Source organism: Podarcis erhardii (assembly GCF_964252035.2).
Source record: "Podarcis erhardii genome assembly, chromosome: 8".
NCBI lineage: Eukaryota > Metazoa > Chordata > Lepidosauria > Squamata > Lacertidae > Podarcis > Podarcis erhardii.
The window spans coordinates 69,183,719-69,204,521 of NC_138499.1; the positions used below are offsets into that span (position 1 = coordinate 69,183,719).

The following is a 20,803-nucleotide window of genomic DNA, read 5'->3' on the forward strand; positions in this document are numbered from 1 at the left end:
CCACTTAGAACAGCCAGATTGCAACCTGCTTCTGAACATAAATGTTTAGATTATTAATCATTAACCAGTGCTCATTAAGACTCTGCTCCAAGTTTCAATATCCTTGGCTTTTGGCCTTTTTTAAAAAGTGGCTTTAACGCTGAGAAAGTTCACTTGTGCTAGTAGGTTTTATTTCTTCCTCCGAGCCAGTATTTTAATTTTCATAGTACTGTACTATTTAGTCTATGTAGCTACTCCTTTTTCATAAAAGCAAGCTGCATAAAAGCCAGATATGGTCCAGTATACAAGCAAACTCCTTTCAATTGCAGCCATTTTCTGGAACTCAGCAGGAAATGGTATGCTTTGCGTGTTAAAATTCCAGTTAAGATTCCAGATCCCAGGAAATATTATGGTTGAAATCCTGGAGAACTGCTGTCATGAAGTACTGAACTTTGAAAATAATCTTCCTCAACACAAGGCAGTTTTCTAGGTTCTTTTATGTGTGCCGTGCCACTGCAAATTTCATTATGCACCACCTAATGGTAATTTGGCGATAGCTACTACAGTAAAATTCAGTTGCTCCAGACCTTGAACCCACCATTAGCCACTAATATGAGGCCCATTTTTTTATTGTACATGTCTATCTCCTCTTTGATCTAGGGTGACCAGATGCTAAAGAAGACAGGGCTTATGTCTTATTAATACTTGTGTAAAATAATACTGGCTGGTACAATTGGCTAGTCAATTGGGTCTCAAAAAAGCAAATCAACCAAAGTTCTTTCTTCTGCCTAGCTGTTAAGAGTAAAATGTCGTAACAAATGGTTCAAGCATATCAGGCCCCACTTCTTGAGTATTATGCCTGCCCAAGAACACCCTTTGCTTGATGACTGCCTGCCACATCCCTATTGAGAAAAAACATTGAAAACAAATGTGTGTGAGGTTATGCACAGCTGTGGGATCTTCCACAGACATCAAGTTGTCCCCTTCAAAAAATGATGGAACGCCAAGAAGCAAAATGTGAAGGCTGGAGAAGAGAGAAGACAGGATTCTGGAGAAAGAAAGAAAACCACCTATTTTATCCCACTTGAAGACCCCACACCTTGCTTTCTAACTCCAAGAGAATGTCTGCATCGCAACCCCAGGCCATTTTTACTGGGGTATTAGTTGGTAGGACTACAGCTTCATTCCAGGTCACTGTCAGTAAGTTAAGACAAAGCAGGAACTACCAGGGAGGAGAATGCACTTTCTTTTAAAATGAATGAGACTGAATGCACGGGGTGATGCTCTGATGCAAGCTTTATGGGTTTAGTCCACCACCTTTGTAACGCCGCATGTGCTGCACTCTTTACTACCCCCGTTGTTTTCAATCAAGCATTACTTTTAATTATGCATCCCTGTAAATAGTATGTGCAATTTTCAAGACCTCCCTGACCACTGCGATAAGCTAGGGCATGAGCTTAACGCTAGACACACATATTAAAATGCATATACGCAGAGCTCACTTTTCTGGGGTATAAGATCCTGTTTGCCACAATCCTGCCAATTGCTGGAAGACTTTTAGGACTGAGAATGTCTGCAGTATTTTGCCTAATATAGCAAGAGTTCATCTGACAGCAGAAATATTACTGGCTGACCAAAATTATTTGTAGCGCAGAAGATGCTGCCATGCATGGGCATGATAGTAATCTGTATATGGTTTTTACTGCAGGACAGCAGTTGAACAGTTAAGAGGGCTTCAGTTAATGGGATTGGACAATTAGCGCCCATGAAGGAAGTGCTTCAAGGGTGTGTTGCACAAGTTAATTGATCACATTCATCAAAAATACAGAAGTGGTATCAAGTTCAACGAGCTAAGCTGCATAAAGCATGATACTGTATGTTAGCTCCAGTATGAATCACGAAAATTATTTTAACCAAAACTAAACAGGTTACCTGGAAATCCTTAAACAGACATACAAAAGAGGTATGCAAAACATTTTATTTAACTCAAGAAAGGACAAGAGACACAGCCACTTCCAATTCCTCAGGAATGTCTCCAACATTTCATAATCAGGTAGTCTGTTAAGACAACAACTTGCAACAGAATCAGCACACCTGGCAGTAACCGAGATAGGGAATTGTTAAAAATGTCAGTGTATACAATTCAAAAAATGAAAGCTGCGGCGTCTGCAAAACAGGTCCTTTGTTACAGATATGACAGGTATCTGAAAAGATAAACATACTGCCCCCACCCAGTCGGATACAATAGGAGCTCTGGGAGGCCTAAAGCTGGTGACCCCTTCACTCTCTTTGCCAGTGCTCTGAACAGGAATTGCAGTGATTGCTGAAGGTACTGGTCTCACAGATCTTCCACTGAACAGTCTCTACATTTCTTATTGCAGAACATGCAGGGGATGTGACCGGGGCTTGGCAAGGCTTGAGCCCATTTGCCAGAGTGAGATTCCTGGGCTAGTGACTCCTGCATACAGAGTGCTATCAGTACAGCCGTCTCTTTGCAAAGAAATAGCAGAGGAACTGGGCCTGCGCCCACCGACACCAATCAAGTTTAACACCCCTTTCCCATTTCGCAAAAACAGAGTTTACATAACACAGCAATATTTAAACGGAATGTTTACCTCTATCTTTGTAGCTCTGTAAAGAAGCATGCCGGAGCTTTAAGAAGAGAAAGATGCAGTTGTGACAGTTTTGCATTCAGAGCACATCTCCACACAGCCATGAAACCCTGTGAGGCCTCAGGCAAATCTGGCTGCTGGCCCAATTTACTGCACAAGTATGCTGCAAGGGTGCAGCAACTGTTACATACTCAATGATGAAAGCTGTGGTAGAAGTCATCATTAAAAGTTACTGATAACAGTTCTTAAGAAATACACAGGGTTGGACCCCATTGTGCTGACAGAAGGCTCTTTGATCCCATGGAGTGCTTAGTCAGTGGAGAAGGAATCAAGGCAATCGTTGGCAAATCCCCATCCTCATCCGAAATCTGTGCTAGAGGGGGTGGGAGGTCCTCTGGCACGACCAGAGAAATCATCGAAGGTCAGATTGATTCCAGTTCCAGCTGATGGAAGGCTTTGCTCGATCCACGAACCACTCCTTAGCACAGAGACGGCTACTGGGATAGAAACCACACTGTACATTGTCTACATTAAATTTACATAATTCAAAAGGCCCTTTAAAGTTACATTGCCTCAACAACCTCACAACTTAATTGGTGTCGAAGGCGAAACAAGTTATTGCTTTTAGTCGCTGGAGTGCTGCTATGTAGTACGTCGTGGATCAAATACAATGTGCCCTTTGAATGCTGCCGCCCTGAAAACCCTAAGACCTGACTTAAACGAGATACTAGCCAAGGGAAAAGGACATGTCCATGTAGCCACTCGACATATCTAGCATCCCACTGGAGAAGGTGCTGACCCCATGCCCTGCTCAGCTTATGTCCACAGCACACGCGGCATCAGTAGCCAAGGCAGCTGTTGCTCTGGCACGTAGACACTGTACATTTATAGGGTGACACGTAGGGGGGAAGCATAGCACTGCTGTGGGGAGCATCTATGCAGATACAATGTTTTCGCACGGCAGCATCGCACTTCATGCTGCAATACTATACACACTCTGTGCTGGAAGGAAGCCCCATTGAAATCAGTAAACATGATTAGGACTGCACTGGAATAAAATTTCCCACCCACCAACCCACCTCCTGCCTCTGCTCATTGGGATGTGCTGTCTAAAGCAGGGCAGCTAATAACGAAGCTGCTTCACACACATTAAAAAATGCCAATACATGCACAAGATTTATCTCAAAAATTTGGTTTATCCATCAGTTCTAGAATAATCTGGTCCTCTTTTGAGACTTGTAGTGCAAGCAGTTCTGTTATACATTATAATCTCTAACTCTTTAATTCAAATATACAATAACTTACAAAAACAATCCAGGAATCAGACTTGTGCTGGTGGCTCTTGCCTTTCATTTTAGAAACATTAAAAAATTCTGCATTATCTTCTTATAACTTAAATACATAAGTAATCTCCACTTTTATTACTTCATGACCGTGACTTCAGATTTACATTATTTTAAGTACCACCATAACAGTTTGATGTATAATACAGATATCAGCCGAGAACCCATCAGGAAATAAAAAAAACAACCCCATTATATATATATATATATATAAACCATATATATATGCTGGAAAGACGAGAACACAGAACAGGGACTTGATACAGACTTAATTTAGTTTTATAATCAACCACATTTAACCCCAAATTAACAGATACGTAGCAATATTCAAGAGCAGTGCAAATATCTTTGTTGGTTAGAGTAAAATTATACTACAAGAACGTAAGACGGGGAAATAAAAAGGCAAGTACTTCAAGTACAAGGAACCAGTCTTAAATGAGGTCTCTTCAGTGTTTACAAGGACTTCCTTTTCTAATTTATTTCTTCCTCTGGAATACGTTGGCCAGCATGGCACCTGAAGTGGTCAACTGGCCCATTTTGTTCAGAAACTTGGTCTTTGTGTCTTCACTCACGAGGCTTGATGCAATTGACATAGAGCTAAGGGGGAGTGAAAGGAAAAGTGAGTTAACCCATCAGTTAAAACTACCTGAGATGACACAGCTACAGAATCCTGCTGTCAAACATAACAGTATGCGGTTAGAGGGACCAAGAACCTGACCTGGTCTAAGGTAGCTCCATGGGTCCTATAAGTAAGTTCAAGAGGCTGGTGTTAAAAAGTAAAACCATTTAAAACAATGGCTTTCAAAACTCTGAGCAAGCATCAAGCAAAACTCCACCCACCAACTAAACCTCCTCTAAGTTAAGAGAGCTGGCAGCCCACGATCTTAAGTGCACCTGCCTGTCCTCAAACCGAGGCTAAGAGAAAAAGGAGGGAAGCAAAAACACGCATGGAGTCAGAAGATTAAAAAAAGAAGAAACAAGTGGTTTGAAGTGCAAATATACTTGGAATTTTTGTTTCCATTCCAGGTGCTATTTAAAAGAATTGGGGGGAAGGTGAAAAACAAAACCTTTCCTTCCGTACTGAATATCCCTGTTATGCTATTGGTAGTTAAAATTTAAATTGAACCATTAATTTTTATTTCCAGCTACCTAAATTTTAACCGTCGCAGCCCCAGTTAAGTCCAGTCAAGGGCAACTATAGGGTGCGGCGCTTATCTTGCTTTCAGGACGAGGGAGCCAGCATTTGTCCACAGACAGTTTTTCAGGTTATGCGGCCAGCATGACTAAATCGCTTCTGGCACAACGGAACACTGTGACGGAAACCAGAACGCATGGAAATGTCATTTACCTTCCCGCCGCAGCGGTACCTATTTATCTACTTGCACTGGTGTGCTTTCGAACTGCTAGTTGGCAGGAGCTGGGACAGAGCAACGAGAGCTCACCACTGTCGCATGGATTCGAACCGCCGACTTTCTGATCGGAAACCCAAGAGGCTCAGTGGTTTAGACCACAGCGCTAAGTGAACGTTCTGTCAGTACAAGTACAAGCATTTCTGCTTGCACAATGGAACGATCGCACCCTCTCCTTGCATGCCCCTTAAATTTGTTAGAGGTTCCCCCAAGCTTCTGGAGCACATTTGAGTAGGGCGCAAGTCATGCATGCGGGGGGGGGGGAGGGGGAGGGGGAGGGGGGGAGGGGGAGGGGGAGGGGAGGCCTGCAAGGAGAAATCTTTGTGCTGATGGGTAGCATTCATTGAATACTGCTCTTGGTTTTGTTCCCATCATGAGTTGAGCTTCAGCAAGAAGTGCCATCTTTGTTTTATTGCTGCCTCCAGCAAGAAAAGCGTAACAGTGAAAAGACCTACAGCTTCTTTTCCACACGTATGACAGAGAATAAAAGAAGTTTCTTCATGTCACATTCGGCTGCTGCAATAGGAAGCAAGAGTCAGGTGACGCTTTCTGCAAAAGCCCCAATTTGGGTGCAAAACCACCTTTCCTTTCCTGCCCTGCCCATTTTCAGAGGAGGATTTTTTAGAAAAATAAAAATGAGTTGGGCTTTTGGAGAAAGTGCACACTGCATTTCCTTGCTGGCTTTTGCAAAAAACCAAAATAGGAAGGAAAAGGAACTGCCTCTCATTTCCTACATGAAGAAGGAAGCAAGTGTGGTTTCTAATCATTCCTGCCGGGCTTTTGCAGAAAGTAGCAGAAGTGCAGTTGGTGCTTTATATTAAAATAAAAAGCAAATTTGCCCAGGCCAAAAATCTGGTATTTCAACCTAGTTACAATTGATTAATGTTGTTTACACAATGAAGGAAGATGCCAACTTGTGATAAACCAATGCCTTACCCTTGCGGTTCTTGGACACTCCTATTTTCCACTTTCTGTTCACACTCCTTTATCATGGAGCTTAAAATAACCTAGGACAAAAGGCAGAACAATATTGCAGTTTGAACATACACTGTTTTAAATATACTTCTGGGTAATGACAATATGTGTTCTGTGAATGAAGAGGAAACCAGTTAAGCGATAAAACTTTTACTTACCTCACATTTTAAGTAATATTTGAAGACCAATGTTTGTAGGCACATCAAAATCAATAATCACTGAAAGAGTGTCTTAATATACCTTTTACTTTGTGATCACAGCTAGTGAGGTTTAACTGCTTACACTATTTCATTTAGTGATACTGTGTCATGGAAACTCTGGGATTAATATGTGCACGTATACGCATCATTCCATTCTGAGGAAAAACACGAACAGGAATGAATACCCTTCTGTACTAAAGCAGGGAGTGAAAAGCTAGAACAAAGATCTCAGTACCTGGCATGCCTAAAGGAAGCTCAACGTGCATCCTGGTTATTTGGTTTGTATAACTTTAGTTTGCTCACTATCCTGTGATATTCCGATTGATTCCTAATAAAGCTATTGCCCTATTGTATGTTTTTAATTCCAACTCCTATGGAACAACATGGTTATCCGCTACTAATTTTAAGCATTACAGTGGTACCTCAGGTTAAGAACTTAATTCGTTCTGGAGGCCTGTTCTTAACCTGAAACTATTCTTAACCTGAAGCACCACTTTAGCTAATGGGGCCTCCTGCTGCCGCTGCTGCACGATTTCTGTTCTTATCCTGAAGCAAAGTTCTTAACCTGAGGTAATATTTCTGGTTTAGCGGAGTCTGTAAACGGAAGCGTATATAACCTGAAGCGTATGTAATCCAAGGTACAACTGTATTCATTTATTTAAGCTAACAAGCAGGCACTGACTATTTCTGGCTCAGGCATTGCCCATGCTGTAGCTGAAGGGAGTTAAGTTGCATGTTTTTTTCCAGGTTATGCGGTCTGAGGCTAGCGTGTTCAACAGGGATTAATCTATGCCATGGGTCGGCACTAAGGCCCGTGGGCCAGATCAGGCCAAATTGCCTTCTGGACATAGCTGTCAAGTGTCCCTTATTTGAAGGGACAGTCCCTTATTCCAGCGCCATGTCCCGCGGCTGTCCCTTATTGATGGATGTCCCTTAAATGTCCCTTAAAGGATGTCCCTTAAATTTCAAATGAAGCAGCTCCTCTCCCTCCCTCCCTGCTGGCCAGGGAGGAGGGAGGCTCCAACTGTGTTGCTTGGCTGTGTTGCTCACCCAATAAGAAGTCTAAGAACGACTGGGGGGTGGAGCTTGCATGCCTTGTGTGTGGCTAGTTAATGCAAGCTGAGGGGGGTTTTGAATGCTGGACGCCATTTTGTTGCATGTGCTGCTGCAAACTTTGCAGTGCAAAGCCAGGCCGGGGAGCCATCTTAAGTTGAGGCTGCATAGGCCTTGTGGTACATGTGATTCAGATTCTATTCAGTTGAACCTCTGGTTACAAAGTTGGTTGGACAGTGTTCTCGAAGCTACCCAGCATGAATTTGACCAGACTGCAGGAGGACAGGAAGACTGGAGTGCCTGGAACAGGTGAGGCTGCAGGTCCCTTATTTTGGCTGCTGGTCCCTTATTTTCAAATCTGTAAGTTGACAGCTATGCTTCTGGATCTGGCCCACGGACGATCCGGGAATCACCACGTGGATCGCCAGCGCATGCGTTCTTTTCCTTTCCCCCCCTCTCCCTCCCATGGCGGTGCTTCCTCCCTCCCTCCTCCTGGCTTCTCCCTGCCCTGTCTAGAGGAGGAAGGGGGCTGGGTTTTGTTGGTGCCAGCAGCAGCAGCACTCAAGTGGCTGCCATTTTAAGCAGCCCCTCTCCGGAGCCCTTTCGTGCACCTCGCACTGTCCCACTGCCACTTGCAAGACACAGGTAAGCAGCCACTGGAGCTCGTGGTGCTCTTGTATTATTCCCCCTCCCAAAAAAATAGTCCGGCCCCCCACAAGGCCCGAGAGACAGTGGAGCAGTCCCCTGCTGAAAAAGTTTGCAAACCCCTGATCTATGCCCTATATATCTTTAGATTTGGGGCATATCAAAATGAAAGCAGGACCAGAGAGATAGGAATCTGATAGAAGGGTTACCTACGCCTCTGTAGATCCACAAAGCATCTGAACCTTATTCAGTTCCTTTTAAATGGATAGCTGAAATGCAGAACCTCATTTTTAAAACAACAGCCAGCCAAGATCTTGCCTCCACAAACATGCATGTGGATTTTTGATTTCTGGACTCTTAGTTGAATATATGGATAGAGACACACTAAAGCTGAGGTGAAATGCAAGTTCTATGTAATAATAATAATAATAATAAAGCTCTGGGGCATGGTGTGAAGAAACATATTGTGGCAACGCTGCTAAAGCTACAGAAGTCTGGGTCTTATCCGTGCCTCAGTGGGAGTCCAGTTCCACGCTCTCACCTTGAATACTCTCCCCACACTCACAATCATCTTCAAGAGGAGAAAACTGGTTTTTTGTTGGAACTATAAAAGCAGATTTGTTTAAAAAGTCCTCTATTTTAGATTGTTTGGGAACCGGTGAGAGAGCTACATCCTCTGGGTCCCTGTGGCGTTTACTAGCAGGCATAGCGTCACCGTGGGGAGTAAACAAGGAGAGGTTTCCCCAACCAAATAAGAGAGAAAAAATAGAAAGTGCTCAGTTTGTTCAATTTAAGAGCTTCTCCGTGTGGAGACTGCCAGGAGTTTCAGGAACAAAGTATAGAAGGGAGTTGGCGGTTAATAGCTAGCAGCTGGCGGCCTGCCCAGGATGCTTCACAGAAGTTGCCCAAGATATTTCTCATAGCATAGACAAGAAGGTGCTGTTAGAATCTCAGTAGGTTGGTAAGTTTAAAAGTAGAGCAGTAAAAAGGAAAATTACTTCCCTGGGTGGCAGTCAATGCTAATTACAGTCCTGTTATCTGCAGAGCTCCGAAGCCTGCTTGCTAAGCCGTCGCCATCTTGGAACCACCCCCCGGGGTGTCAAATAATTCTGTGTACATTGCGGCAGCCTTTGGCTATGTACAATAAAACTGACTGAGACTGAGACAGTGGGAGTCCAATGCATGCTTTTTCTGGAGTTGCTCTTTAACACAGTCAATCAGCTTTATGTGTATCATTAGCTTTCTCAGAAATATATGTATAAGCTGTGAGTATCCGCTACAAAGCCCAGATTGAGTGCATTCACGGCGGCTTTGCAACTTCCAAAATGGGAAGTCCAAGCAACTTTCCTACTGTCAAGTACAGCTCACTGAAGTCCTGGAATGCGGGGCTCTTAGAACGCACTATGAGGGAGAGCAGTGGGTTACTCTTATTTCCCCCTTTTATTGCCTCTTTGCAAAGTGTAAGCTCTGCCTCAGATATGGAACCAGGAGACTAAACCTCTTGTTGTAAATGTATGTGCAATATTAGCATTTACCAAGCTGATTAAAGACATTTACTGAAATCATTTTTATTAACAATTTCAGCACAGCAAATTATCAAAACAAATAATATTCCTTATCCCCCCCCATTTCCCCCCTCCCACCTCCGTAACAAACCCTCCCTCCCTCCCTCCCGACTTCCCTCAGCTCCTCCCTCTGATTTCTCATCCAATGTTAACTTCTGCATATTATAAAACTGTATACATCCTTATATTATCTATCTTCTATGTTATCCCTCAATAAATTTGTGTTTGTTTCTTCAAAACCATTTACTGAAATTATTTATCCCACTTTTCTTCTGCTCAGGATCAAATCCTGGCTTAATTAAGCCAGAGCTCTTTGGTTCAGAAGCAACAGGGGAATCTGACTTAACAGAAGCCTGAAACTAAGCTATGAAGTGGCATGTAAGGGGAGGAGCAAAGGAGGAGCGCTGGGCCCTGATGAAGCCTTGAGTGATCATCCAAACCAGGCCACTGTAGCACTGCAACCAGCACTGAGGACCTAGTAATTCTGCAATCATACATCTTTCTTCTTTTAAAAAGAGAATAGTGATGGCATATGCTTACATGCTGCAACCGTTCCAAATTTTGTGCCTGATCTGTTGCAAGCATGCTATGACGGCTGCTTGAGGGAGTGTGTTCCATTCCCATTTCTCCTCCTCTGCCTGTGGTATTTTGTTTTCCAGAATAATGTGGGTGGCATGTTTTTGGCTGTTGCTATGGAGCAGAGAGAGACTGTTCTGTTGATGGTGAGAGAAGTTTTCCTTTCCTGTAGATGTGGCATATACGTTGTGCCCTCACTGGTTTGTTGTGCAGACGGATTTAACTTCTGCGTCATGCCCTTGTGCTCTTTACCAATGCAACAGTGCACCTTTGGTGCCAGATTTGCTAGGTCATGACCAGTACAACTCCAGTTGTGGGCTACAACATGCCTAGGCTGCGCTACAAAATGTCAGAAGTATTTAATGGGTGTCCCACCTCATGGTTTCATGTGTTCCTGTGGTCTGATTGCTGACCTAGTGCAGGGACATAGAACCCTTTTTATATCAAGAAACTATTTCCAACTTTGAAACTGTTTCATGGGCAACAGCTCTGTGCATGTGTGCGTAATGAGCCCCCCCCCCCAAAAAAAACTCTCAACACATAGAATGGCATTGTTTGGTCAGATAAAAGTCTATTCAATTAACAAAGAAATCCTTTCGGTTTAACAAGCTGTATTGCTGTATTTACGCGAATCTAATATGCCATCGAATCTAATGTGCACCTCAATTTTCAAAATCTTGAAACCAAAAAAGTATTAGCCGGCGCCATCAAATCTAATGCACACCCTAATTTTCGTGACGTAATTTGGCCAAAAAAAGGGGCACATTACATATGTAAATACGGTTAAGTGCTTTCCTTGTTCACTCAAGCACCCAAAGGCCAGGAAATAAGAACTGTTGAGGGTCAACTCCCTATGGGTGTTATTTAGACAATATTGATATGGTATTGTTTGGTATCCTATTCTGTGGTTAGTTCCAGCTTCAACACTACCTTGGAGCTGGGAGACTATTAGTGGCAGAGGGATGGAACTAAGACTCAAATTTGTATGTTCATTGGAATAGACACATGGTGCCTGTGCAACTGAAGCTGCCATACTGTATTTCAGGTACTTAACTGGCAATCAGTATGCTTCTTAACAGCTCCAATTTCCTGGCATTTTTTCCTTCCAGTAAATATAGGCAACCCCTGATTTGTGCCGGGGTTGCGTTCCTAGCCCCCGTGCGTGTCGATGGAGTACACATAAGCCCACCCTGTCCTGCCGTATCCCCATTCTGCCCTCTTCCAGGTCCAAAAGGACCTTCACGCCGACAGTCACGCACCAACTGAACGTGTGCAAAACGGTCACTACTGCTGGTACTCAACATTCTGTGGCCACTGAGCATGCTCACTCACTGCTTTTGGAGTTTTTTGCCCTCATAGGCTTTTCTCATTAAAAATTTGGTGTACAGTATTTCTCCAAAGCTTTGTGTTCTCCCAAGCAATGCTGGTATCTTGTCTTGTTTGTTCAGAGGCTCCCTTTTACTCCATTCATGTTGGCACTGCCTGATTTCACTATTAGAAGGAGTGATTTATAGATGGCAGCAATTATAAATTAAACGTGAGGAACTTTAGGTATTATCTTTCCTGATGGCCTTTTGCAACTCTCACTATGGTCCCAACTACGTTGGCCCTGCACAAAGAAAGTCTTTGGGTACAGATTTTGTATTGATGGGGAAGGGATAAGAGAAAATATGCAGGTTTTACATCATTAGGTTGGGCCTCCTTGTACTAGAGCATGTAGACTACAGGATGGAAAATATTTTTACTTTTGTTGGCTATTTAATATGGAATGATGAATCACCAGATTTCTTTTGCTAGTCAAAACTCAGCTGTGCAAGAATGGCAGCTTCAATTACTCACCTCATGTTCTGGCGAGAGAGATTCCATGTCATTTCGTAAACACCTGAGTCCAGGTAAAAAGTGATTGACCATTAAATCCTCTGAAATAACTAGAAGACAGTTAAGGTCCAACATAAAATTATTGGCTTGCCATCACCTGCCTCAGTCAAAATTAGAAGATAAAGAGTATAATGATTTTTGCACATTAATTTCTGAGTTTTCCTTTCAAAGCGTTAACTCTCTGAATGCCAGTATATTGTCTCCTTGGGGTAAACACAAAGAAAGACTGGAAATGGTTACTGTCAAACACAATGGATTTCCAATATCAGAATAGTTTCAGGAGGACTTGATAACAGGCAAGACACGAGGAGAGAGAAATAGTGACAAGTTCAGAAATTTTTCAAACATTTATAAAGACTTCTTTATATCACACCTCATGTTGATGTCTTCCCAGTGCATATTTTTAAACACAGTCGTATCTTGGATCTTGAACGATCGAAACCTGAAAGTGAGTGTTCTGGTTTTTGAACGATTTTCAGAAGCCAAACGTCCGGCTGGTTTCCAATTGGTTTTGGAAGTCGAACGGACTTCCGGAACGGATTCCGTTCGACTTCCAAGGTATGACTGTATTCATTAAAAATATTCTCGTAGTAGAGAAATAATTAATAGCTTGGCACAAAATATATGACAGGGATATCATTACTGCCTAGTCTTCCTACTGCTTTCTATTTGTTCTAGCACCCCAGTTCTTAAGCATTCCTTGTCTCTCCTGCTAAGTGCCCATGTCATATCACTATTTCTTTCCCTTCCTCTACTATGGAGAGCTTCTGTCACTGGTGCTTCCTCTTTCCTTCTCTAGAAAACCTGGTGACCCCCCAGGGCAGAAGCGGAAAGGAAGAGGAAGAGATTCTGATGAACCGCTAATGCGAATTTCTACAGGGCTGGATTTTCTAGCTGCAATATTTTCAGAGTTCCGTGCAAATGGATTCATTACCAAAGCACAATGGAGTAGTCTTTTAAATGACTTGTTGCGATATTCAAAACCAAACAAGGATACAACAACAGGAGAGAGCGCTGTAGGCTTCAAAGAGATGAGTAGCAATATCCAATCTTTTTGAATCTGCAGACTGTTGGTTATTGACCAAGGCGAGTTTATGCAAGTGTGGAATAACAACTGGAAAAATAAAATTTCAGCAAGAAATTTATCATCAATACTTCAACTTACAAGAATGAGCTACAATATTTGCAGAACTGCAAGAAAATCAAGGTTTGTTTTCCATCATGACAACTTACATTCATCGCGAAATCTTGGCTCAGCGTTTGGCCCAACTCTTCCAAAGGTTTTTATGATTTCTGTGTGTAAAGAATGTTGGTCTTGGTATTGCGGATCTTCCAGAAAAGAGGCCAACTGCATTTTAACCCTTTCCAACAGCTTAAGAAGAAACGAAACAGAAGTTATGAATACTTTTGTGTAAAAGAAAAGCAAAACTAAATAAAACTAAGTAGAAAAAACACTCCATTGAGGACATCTGTGTATAATATGAGCTCCCCCCACTGCTGCAGGACTTTCTTTTGCAATTAGTATTTTGATGCCATAAACAATTAATGCTTTCATACAGCCACCTCGGCTTCAAATTTGTATTCATTTGAATATCCATCCTGACTGATGTCTTGAGTGCTCACTGTTTAATTTCTGCTCTCAATTTAAGAGCTCTGATTGCACTAAATAATGATCTCAGGGCCAGTTGTAAGAAATAGCAAGCAGTGAGTAGTAAGGAATGAGATAGGTTTTAGGTTATGCTATGCTTCTAATAGGTTGTGTTATATTCTGGATTATGTATGTTTTTAATAGATTATGTCTGAATAGGATGAGAGTGTTGGAGATACGTGCAAATGTGTATGTGAATCCGGTCTTGGGTGTTTGATTTTCGTTGTTGTGTATACTGTGTATATACGGACAATGACAATAAATTTATCTAATCTAATCTAATCTAATCTAATCTAATCTAATCTAATCTAATCACATTCCTGTTATAAATGCGAGTATATTAATTAGATTGAACTGAACCGTAGACTGTTCTGAACTTTAGCCTAGTAATTCTAATCTACTTTACTACTACTTACTCAGCTTCTGAATATAAGTATGAGTCAGTACAAAATTCTTAGTTGCATTTCCTCAAATATTTTTCTTTAGAAAATCAGGAACAAGCTAAAATTACAAGAATGCAAACTCTACAGATTTTTTACCACTCAAAACTCAGTTTCAATAATTAGACTGAAAGGTTTTAAAAGCGCTTATATATATTATATACATATGGTATCCACTGAAGCGCTCCTGCTGGTGCAAAGATTTCTGCTTGTGCAACAGAATTTCCTCTCCCAAATTGTTTTGGGGTTGGAGGAATTCCCAGAACAAATTTAGGGAGAGGAGAAGGAGGGGAATGATTCCTGAAATTTATCTTTTTTAAAAATTAATGCTTTGAATAGATTAATGCTTTGAATAAACACCTATACCCTCAGTATTATTACTTTCTGCCTAGCTGCTTCCATTGAGCTCCAATATATCAAGAGAAATGGGAAACAGTTTTATGGGACATATGCAGGCCTGCTCTGTAGCAGTTCACTGGGTCCATAATCAAAATGAGCAAGAGCTGCCTATCCATTCTAATTAATTAAGGCATGCAACTTCTCAGAACTGGTGCCTAAATTAGCTCACAGTCCTGTCCCTCCCTATCCCTCTTCTGTGTTCTGTCTAATAGACTGCAAGCTCGCAGGCAGGGACTGACTTCTGTACTGTTTCTTTTCTCTGTGGTTCACTTTAAAAAGACTTTGAGCGTCCTTTATCCACCATTCTAAGACTATGGGCTCTTTGTTAATCTGAAAGAAGTTATGATAGCCCTTACAGAGTTTAGTGGCCGATATCTGTGAACAGCTACCCTAGTACATTATGCAGGCATCTTACCTCTCTCTGGGTGACCGTTTCCATGATGGTACCAAAAGCAGGAATTGTGGCTATTCTCACAGAGCTAAGAGGAAACAAAGCAGAAGGGTTCTTCAGCCTTAAGATTAAAGCAGATTTCAATTAAAATGAATGAAATTTCAAAGTTAGTACTTGAAGATGTATTAGTTTCTAGCAATGACAAAATATAGACCAGCAAAATGCTCAAAGTGGGGTGGGGGGGAAGGAAGGAACGAGACAGACAGACAGGTCACACTCAGAAACTCACAATTCAGGATCACTGGACAAGGTAACAAGGGCCGGAGCAACCCGCTTGTCAACTAAGGCTTCACTCATGCCTCGGAGAGTCAGCTGTAAACCAGTCAACATGCAATAAAAATGATTTTAAACTGGAAGGATAACTAAGTTAGCTGTGACTGAGGATGGGCAGGCAGACTCACTGGCCTTTCTGAGTTTAGTCACCCACACAGGGCATTAACACTGTTAAGGACTCTGCTCATGCTTCAGCATTTACTGGCAATAATGTGTTAGTGAGAATAGCATCCCTCTTCAGCATTGAAGAAACAAACATCAACAAGGTGGCGCTTGGCACGTGAAAGTTGCCTACAGTTGTCTGCACCCAGGAGTGGCAACTTTTAAAGTCGCACCATTTGTTTTCCAATTATTGCATTAATTTCACCAACTTTATTTTGGAAGATTTTTTTCTAAAGAGCAAAGTAAGTGCCCATTTGTTTGTTTTTTAATACGTTCTACGGTTTCGTTATCATATATTTACCCTGATGGTTTATTTCTTGACCCGTTGGAAGAGGGATGCTAGTTGTATCAAGACAGTCGGGAAACTTACATTTCAGGGTCACTGGAGAGAGTAATGAGAGCAGGAACAACTCTCTGAGCTACCAGAGTTTCATGTACCCCCTTCACCAACAGCTGAGTGGGTAGAGCAGAGGGGTATCACAGGTGATGCACGGAAAGAGTGAGCACAGTATCATGGGAAGAACAGCACAACCAAGAGGAAGAAAAACACAAAAAGCAAACCAAAATTAGAAGCAAATACCACTAAGCTAAAAGTGCCCTTTAAAATATTTATATACAAATGTGCAGAAGGCATGATGAAAGCGCAAGTGGCCCAAGCAAGGCGGCAGAAACTAGACGAAGTGTGGAGCTGTTAAAAAAGGAACAAAAACCTGATGGCATTCGGACCATTAGTATTGCAACTTAAATGGACTTAGGTAACCGTTCTGGTTCTCTTTTTTGACTTCTACCCATGTATGTAAGTTACCGTATTTTTCGCTCTATAAGACGCACCACACCACAAGACGCACCTAGTTTTTGGAGGAGGAAAACCAGAAAAAAAATATTCTGAATCTCAGAAGCCAGAACAGCAAGAGGGATTGCTGCACAGTGAAAGCAGCAATCCCTCTTGTTGTTCTGGCTTTTGTGATAGCCGCGCAGCCTGCATTCGCTCCATAAGACACACACACATTTCACCTTACTTTTTAGGAGGGAAAAAGTGAGTCTTATAGAGCAAAAAATACAGTGTGTGTGTGTGAGAGAGAGAGAGAGAGAAGTCACATTCAGTGAAGATTTATGTAACTGACTCCATGTGACCAATAAGTACAAAAGGAGCACATGTCATTTGGAAACATAGGCTGAGCTCCAGAATAGCTGGTGTTTATTCCATTATCTGAAGGGCAGGGTAGAAATACTTATAGTAAGGTGTTAGTGAACACAACAGTGTACTACCACTAGAAGTCTTTAACAATTAAATTCCAGTGGCTTCTAAACTTTCCATTCGAAGTGGACCTGCTATTATTTTCAAAAGCGAAAATGAAGCGATGGCTCCACAAACTCTTGGCACTAGACTGTTTCCTATCCCAGTCTGCATCTGTTTTGCAACCATGTTAAACTGTTTTGATGTGTGGAATTGTTTTTAAATATCTGTATTGCTTTGTTTATAATTGCTTTCTATACTGAACTGTTTTATTTGTTTCATCATGGCATATTTTATTTTTGTAACCTTCCCTGGGCCTTAATAGTAAAGGGTGTGTAACAGGTCTTATTAATTAATATTGCTGGCAACCTAAAAATAATTCATGAATGTGTGGCACTCACTGAGGCACCAACAAGAGTTTTTACAAATTCCAAACTGGAAGCTATTGATCTATTTAATATATTCAATGTTAAGGTGAATATCTAATGGGAAGATCTAACAAAGCCAGCCAGCTTCTCGTGGTTAGCATGGAATGTTCCATGGTTAGTCACAGTGAGAACTAGTGGGCTTCCATAATTCAGTCTCCAGGAAAGGACATCAAATACGAGTTGATATGGCTGTTTAGAAATGAATAAACAGACCATTGACTTGTTGAAGTATTACTGCAACCCTATGATAATATGATATATATTGTCTAGACTTTCTATGGGTCATGTAATATATATTCTCTATTAGAATACAAAGGATGCCTAGATCAATTTAGTTTTAAAATTCCAGGTTCTTTAAAACCCCATCATGGCTTATGACACATGAGCAAATATGAACGAAAAAGAAGCTTGAGATTCACATAGCGAAAAAGATGTAACTTAATCAGATACAACCAAGATTTGAGATCCAGAATTTTCATTTTATATGTATATTTTGATTTTAAAGTGCAGAGGAAAGGCATGTTGACAGAAAGCTAAAATGTTTACTTGCTCTTGCTTGGTTTAAACCAGGGGTGGGCTGACTTCAGTTCTGCATGATGAACACCCCCCACCACACAGAAACTAGCATCTCTGAAGACCACTGATGTGTATTCAATTTATAAAACTAGAGGGCATTTTTTTGGATCCCTAACTGTTAAAGGCATAATTAATTTGTATCTAGTGATCTTAAGTATGTACTCTTGCTTAAGGACATTGTTAGCGTTTTGCTAGATTAGATCAAGTCTATTTCATCTAGCATTCTTTGAAAGAATCCAAGCAACCAGCAGGCCTCAGGTGGTCAAGCACGAGACCACTGCCTACTTTTTGCCCACCCATGGTTTCAACTGATAGACTATTATTACATAGATAACAAGTTCATATTTCTGCTGTGTATGGACAGTGTTCAAACCAGAACCAAATGCTGAAGATTATTCATACAGTTTAATATGGGCAGTTAACACACAAACATGTACACAAAAAGAGCAAAAAGGGGGGAGTCACATAAAATACAGCATGTTAGTTCATAGTAACCTCAGATGCCACCTTTTATTTGCATTTCAAGTATATACTTGAGTTAAAAAGTGGACCTATGTTAGAAAAATAAATGTTCAAAGAGTTATCTTCTGTATATCAACTTCCATGATGACATTATTTCAGTTAGAAAGAGTGCAATTTTATGGTTAGGAAGCTTATGCAAAAGCAATGGACGCTACACTGAAGGAAGACATCACTTTCCATTATAAAACCGAAACAAACATCTGTGTGGTGTAATCTGCATTTGAACACTACTTACTAAGTAGTTTGCTGTATGATTAGAGAGTGGCGTGAAGAGCACCTTATACAATCAAAACACATGCCTCAACTCCCCTTTGAACATGTGGTACTACCTTCACAGTTGCTAAAAAGACCCCAGAAACACACACCTGATACTAAGAGAGTGCTCCTAAGGGCATTCAAGTATATTGTTATTAAACTGATAGCCCACCTTTCTATTAGCATTCTCAAAGGAGCTAACAAAGCTAAGCCCAATAAAGTCGATACATTAAACCATTAGGAAAATGGGAAGGCTCTTGAGACAAGAAAATTGAAAGCATGTCTCCCCATGGCTAGTGATTGTTGTAGCATGGCTGAAGCAAACATGGTAAATGGAGGGCAGTTCCTGGCTTTTCCCTCCGCTGCAGAAGTTAATGTTCTATGTGCCAGGAGCAGCAATGGTGGCAAGTAGATCCAGAAAAACATGCTGCATTGACTGTTCTCTTCCCCCTACTTAATGTTTACATAGGTTTTATTTTTAAATCAAAATCTAGGCAATTTCAGATTTTATTACTGGAAACAACTTACTATTGTTACCAGGCAATGCTCAATTCATTATCTGACAAGGTCATTGACAACAAATATCTGGTTTGAACACTGAATTCAGCACTGAAATGGTCTCTCATAGCCAATGGAAGTTTCTAAGCATGCAATGCACTGATCTAATATTCAAGTCAGAAACAGAAGAAACCTAACTGTGCCAGTTACCATGAAAACATCTTGCAAGTAGATGCAAGCCAGCAATACTTAAATAAATGAATGCTAGAAATCTTACAACGCTTTCAAACCCAAATTACACAGTATTAATATTCTGCTCCATCACACAGTGCACAACCTCTTAGAAGTATTTTAAAGCAATACAATGCAACATTAAAACATTCACTTTTTTGGCATCTGGTCAGATTAGACAATACAAAGCCCCAGGTATCAACAAATTCTGGCTGTGGGTCACCTTACATTGACGATAGGGTAATGCAATCATTTCCTCAATCATTTCCTTTCCCTGCAGGCTGGAGGTGGAGGCAACTGGGAGGGTGTGTGTGTGTGTGTGTGTGTGTGTACCCAGAATACTATGAATATTTAGAGGGATCTCAAGGGTGCAATCCAATTTTAAGCAAGACAGTGGCATTTGACCAAAAGGCGGTATGCAAGAGTTGCGTGCCACTTTAGACACAGTTAGAATGCAGCCTGCAGTCCCATACTAAAACTGTGTGATGCTAAATCCCTTACTGATTGCCTATTGCTTCTCTTTTCCGCAACTCCCCTTGAGAAAGGAAAAAGTGACTACAACAGGCAGCTGGGGGGGGGGCGGGGATTAGAAATCCTTGAGGGTCTGGGTCTCTGGGCCACCAGTTGCCAAATCATGATACAAAGCACCTTCAAACAACATCTAAGATGCGTTCAATAAGCACTTACCTCAAACATTCTAGCAGCTGTGCACCGAACAAGTGCTGATGTATGGACAACTCCATACCACAATACAGTTAGCAGCAACTCATGGTATGCTGGGTTTGCACTGAGGACACAAAACAATCACTATTGAACTATAAATAGTCATTTGCTCTCAAACAACTCCACTCACTGTGCCATCCCACCTTCTCACCTTAAATCCCACCTTCTCTGTGAAGTCGTTGGATAATTTTAGTGATCAATCTATACCTAAACCAGCACTTTGTTCCCACTCAAACCGTTCCTCCCTTCTCTTGGTCTCTCTAGGCAACAATCTAAATTGAGGCTGTAAGCAGAGACTGGCCCTTTCTTCCATTAAGTTACACACTGAAGAAAGTATGTAAATAATTTCATCACAGGCTTCAGAATTAGTCTCCAGAATATATGGAGCATGTACATCGCACAATGCAGTTCTCCAAATATGTTTCAGGTGTTTTTTTTTTAAATTAAAGGGATGCTGATTGTTTGCAATTATTTTGTCAATATGTAACATTTTGGCTTCAAGGTGAGTCACTGCGTTAACGTGTTAATGGCTAATGAACCAACTGTAAAAAGCACGGAAAAGATGGACTTCTGTGCTATGGCAGACGCTACACACAATGGTTCCAAACATTTAGAGAAACCTCCAGAAAGGTTGATTGCTGGATAGTGATGGCCAAAATAGAAGCTGGTGATAGGATAACTATATCGAGTGTGCATGATAATGAGATCCAAGCTCTTACACAAGT

General features: G+C 41.4%; 2 protein-coding genes across 6 annotated transcripts in view; one reads left to right on the top strand and one right to left on the bottom strand.

Moving 5' to 3' along the window:
- PIGN (phosphatidylinositol glycan anchor biosynthesis class N) overlaps nucleotides 1–20,803 on the top strand; it is a 336,158-nt gene that overhangs the window by 177,315 nt on the left and 138,040 nt on the right. The gene's annotated exons all lie outside the window — the stretch shown is intronic.
- RELCH (RAB11 binding and LisH domain, coiled-coil and HEAT repeat containing) overlaps nucleotides 1,944–20,803 on the bottom strand; it is a 63,086-nt gene continuing 44,226 nt past the window's right edge. For 3 of the 5 annotated variants that reach the window (XM_081872982.1, XM_081872980.1, XM_081872983.1), the window contains 8 exons: nucleotides 20,043–20,142; nucleotides 15,979–16,061; nucleotides 15,138–15,201; nucleotides 13,469–13,607; nucleotides 13,233–13,349; nucleotides 12,197–12,285; nucleotides 6,280–6,350; nucleotides 1,944–4,531 (listed from right to left, as the gene is read on the bottom strand). In XM_081872982.1, the coding sequence (XP_081729108.1) occupies nucleotides 4,411–4,531; nucleotides 6,280–6,350; nucleotides 12,197–12,285; nucleotides 13,233–13,349; nucleotides 13,469–13,607; nucleotides 15,138–15,201; nucleotides 15,979–16,061; nucleotides 20,043–20,142 (784 nt within the window). In that variant the 3' untranslated portion in view covers nucleotides 1,944–4,410. Of the gene's footprint in view, nucleotides 4,532–6,279; nucleotides 6,351–12,196; nucleotides 12,286–13,232; nucleotides 13,350–13,468; nucleotides 13,608–15,137; nucleotides 15,202–15,402; nucleotides 15,486–15,978; nucleotides 16,062–20,042; nucleotides 20,143–20,803 lie in introns of those variants that run through there. The other 2 variants (XM_081872981.1, XR_014159126.1) reach the window with 2 other exon arrangements.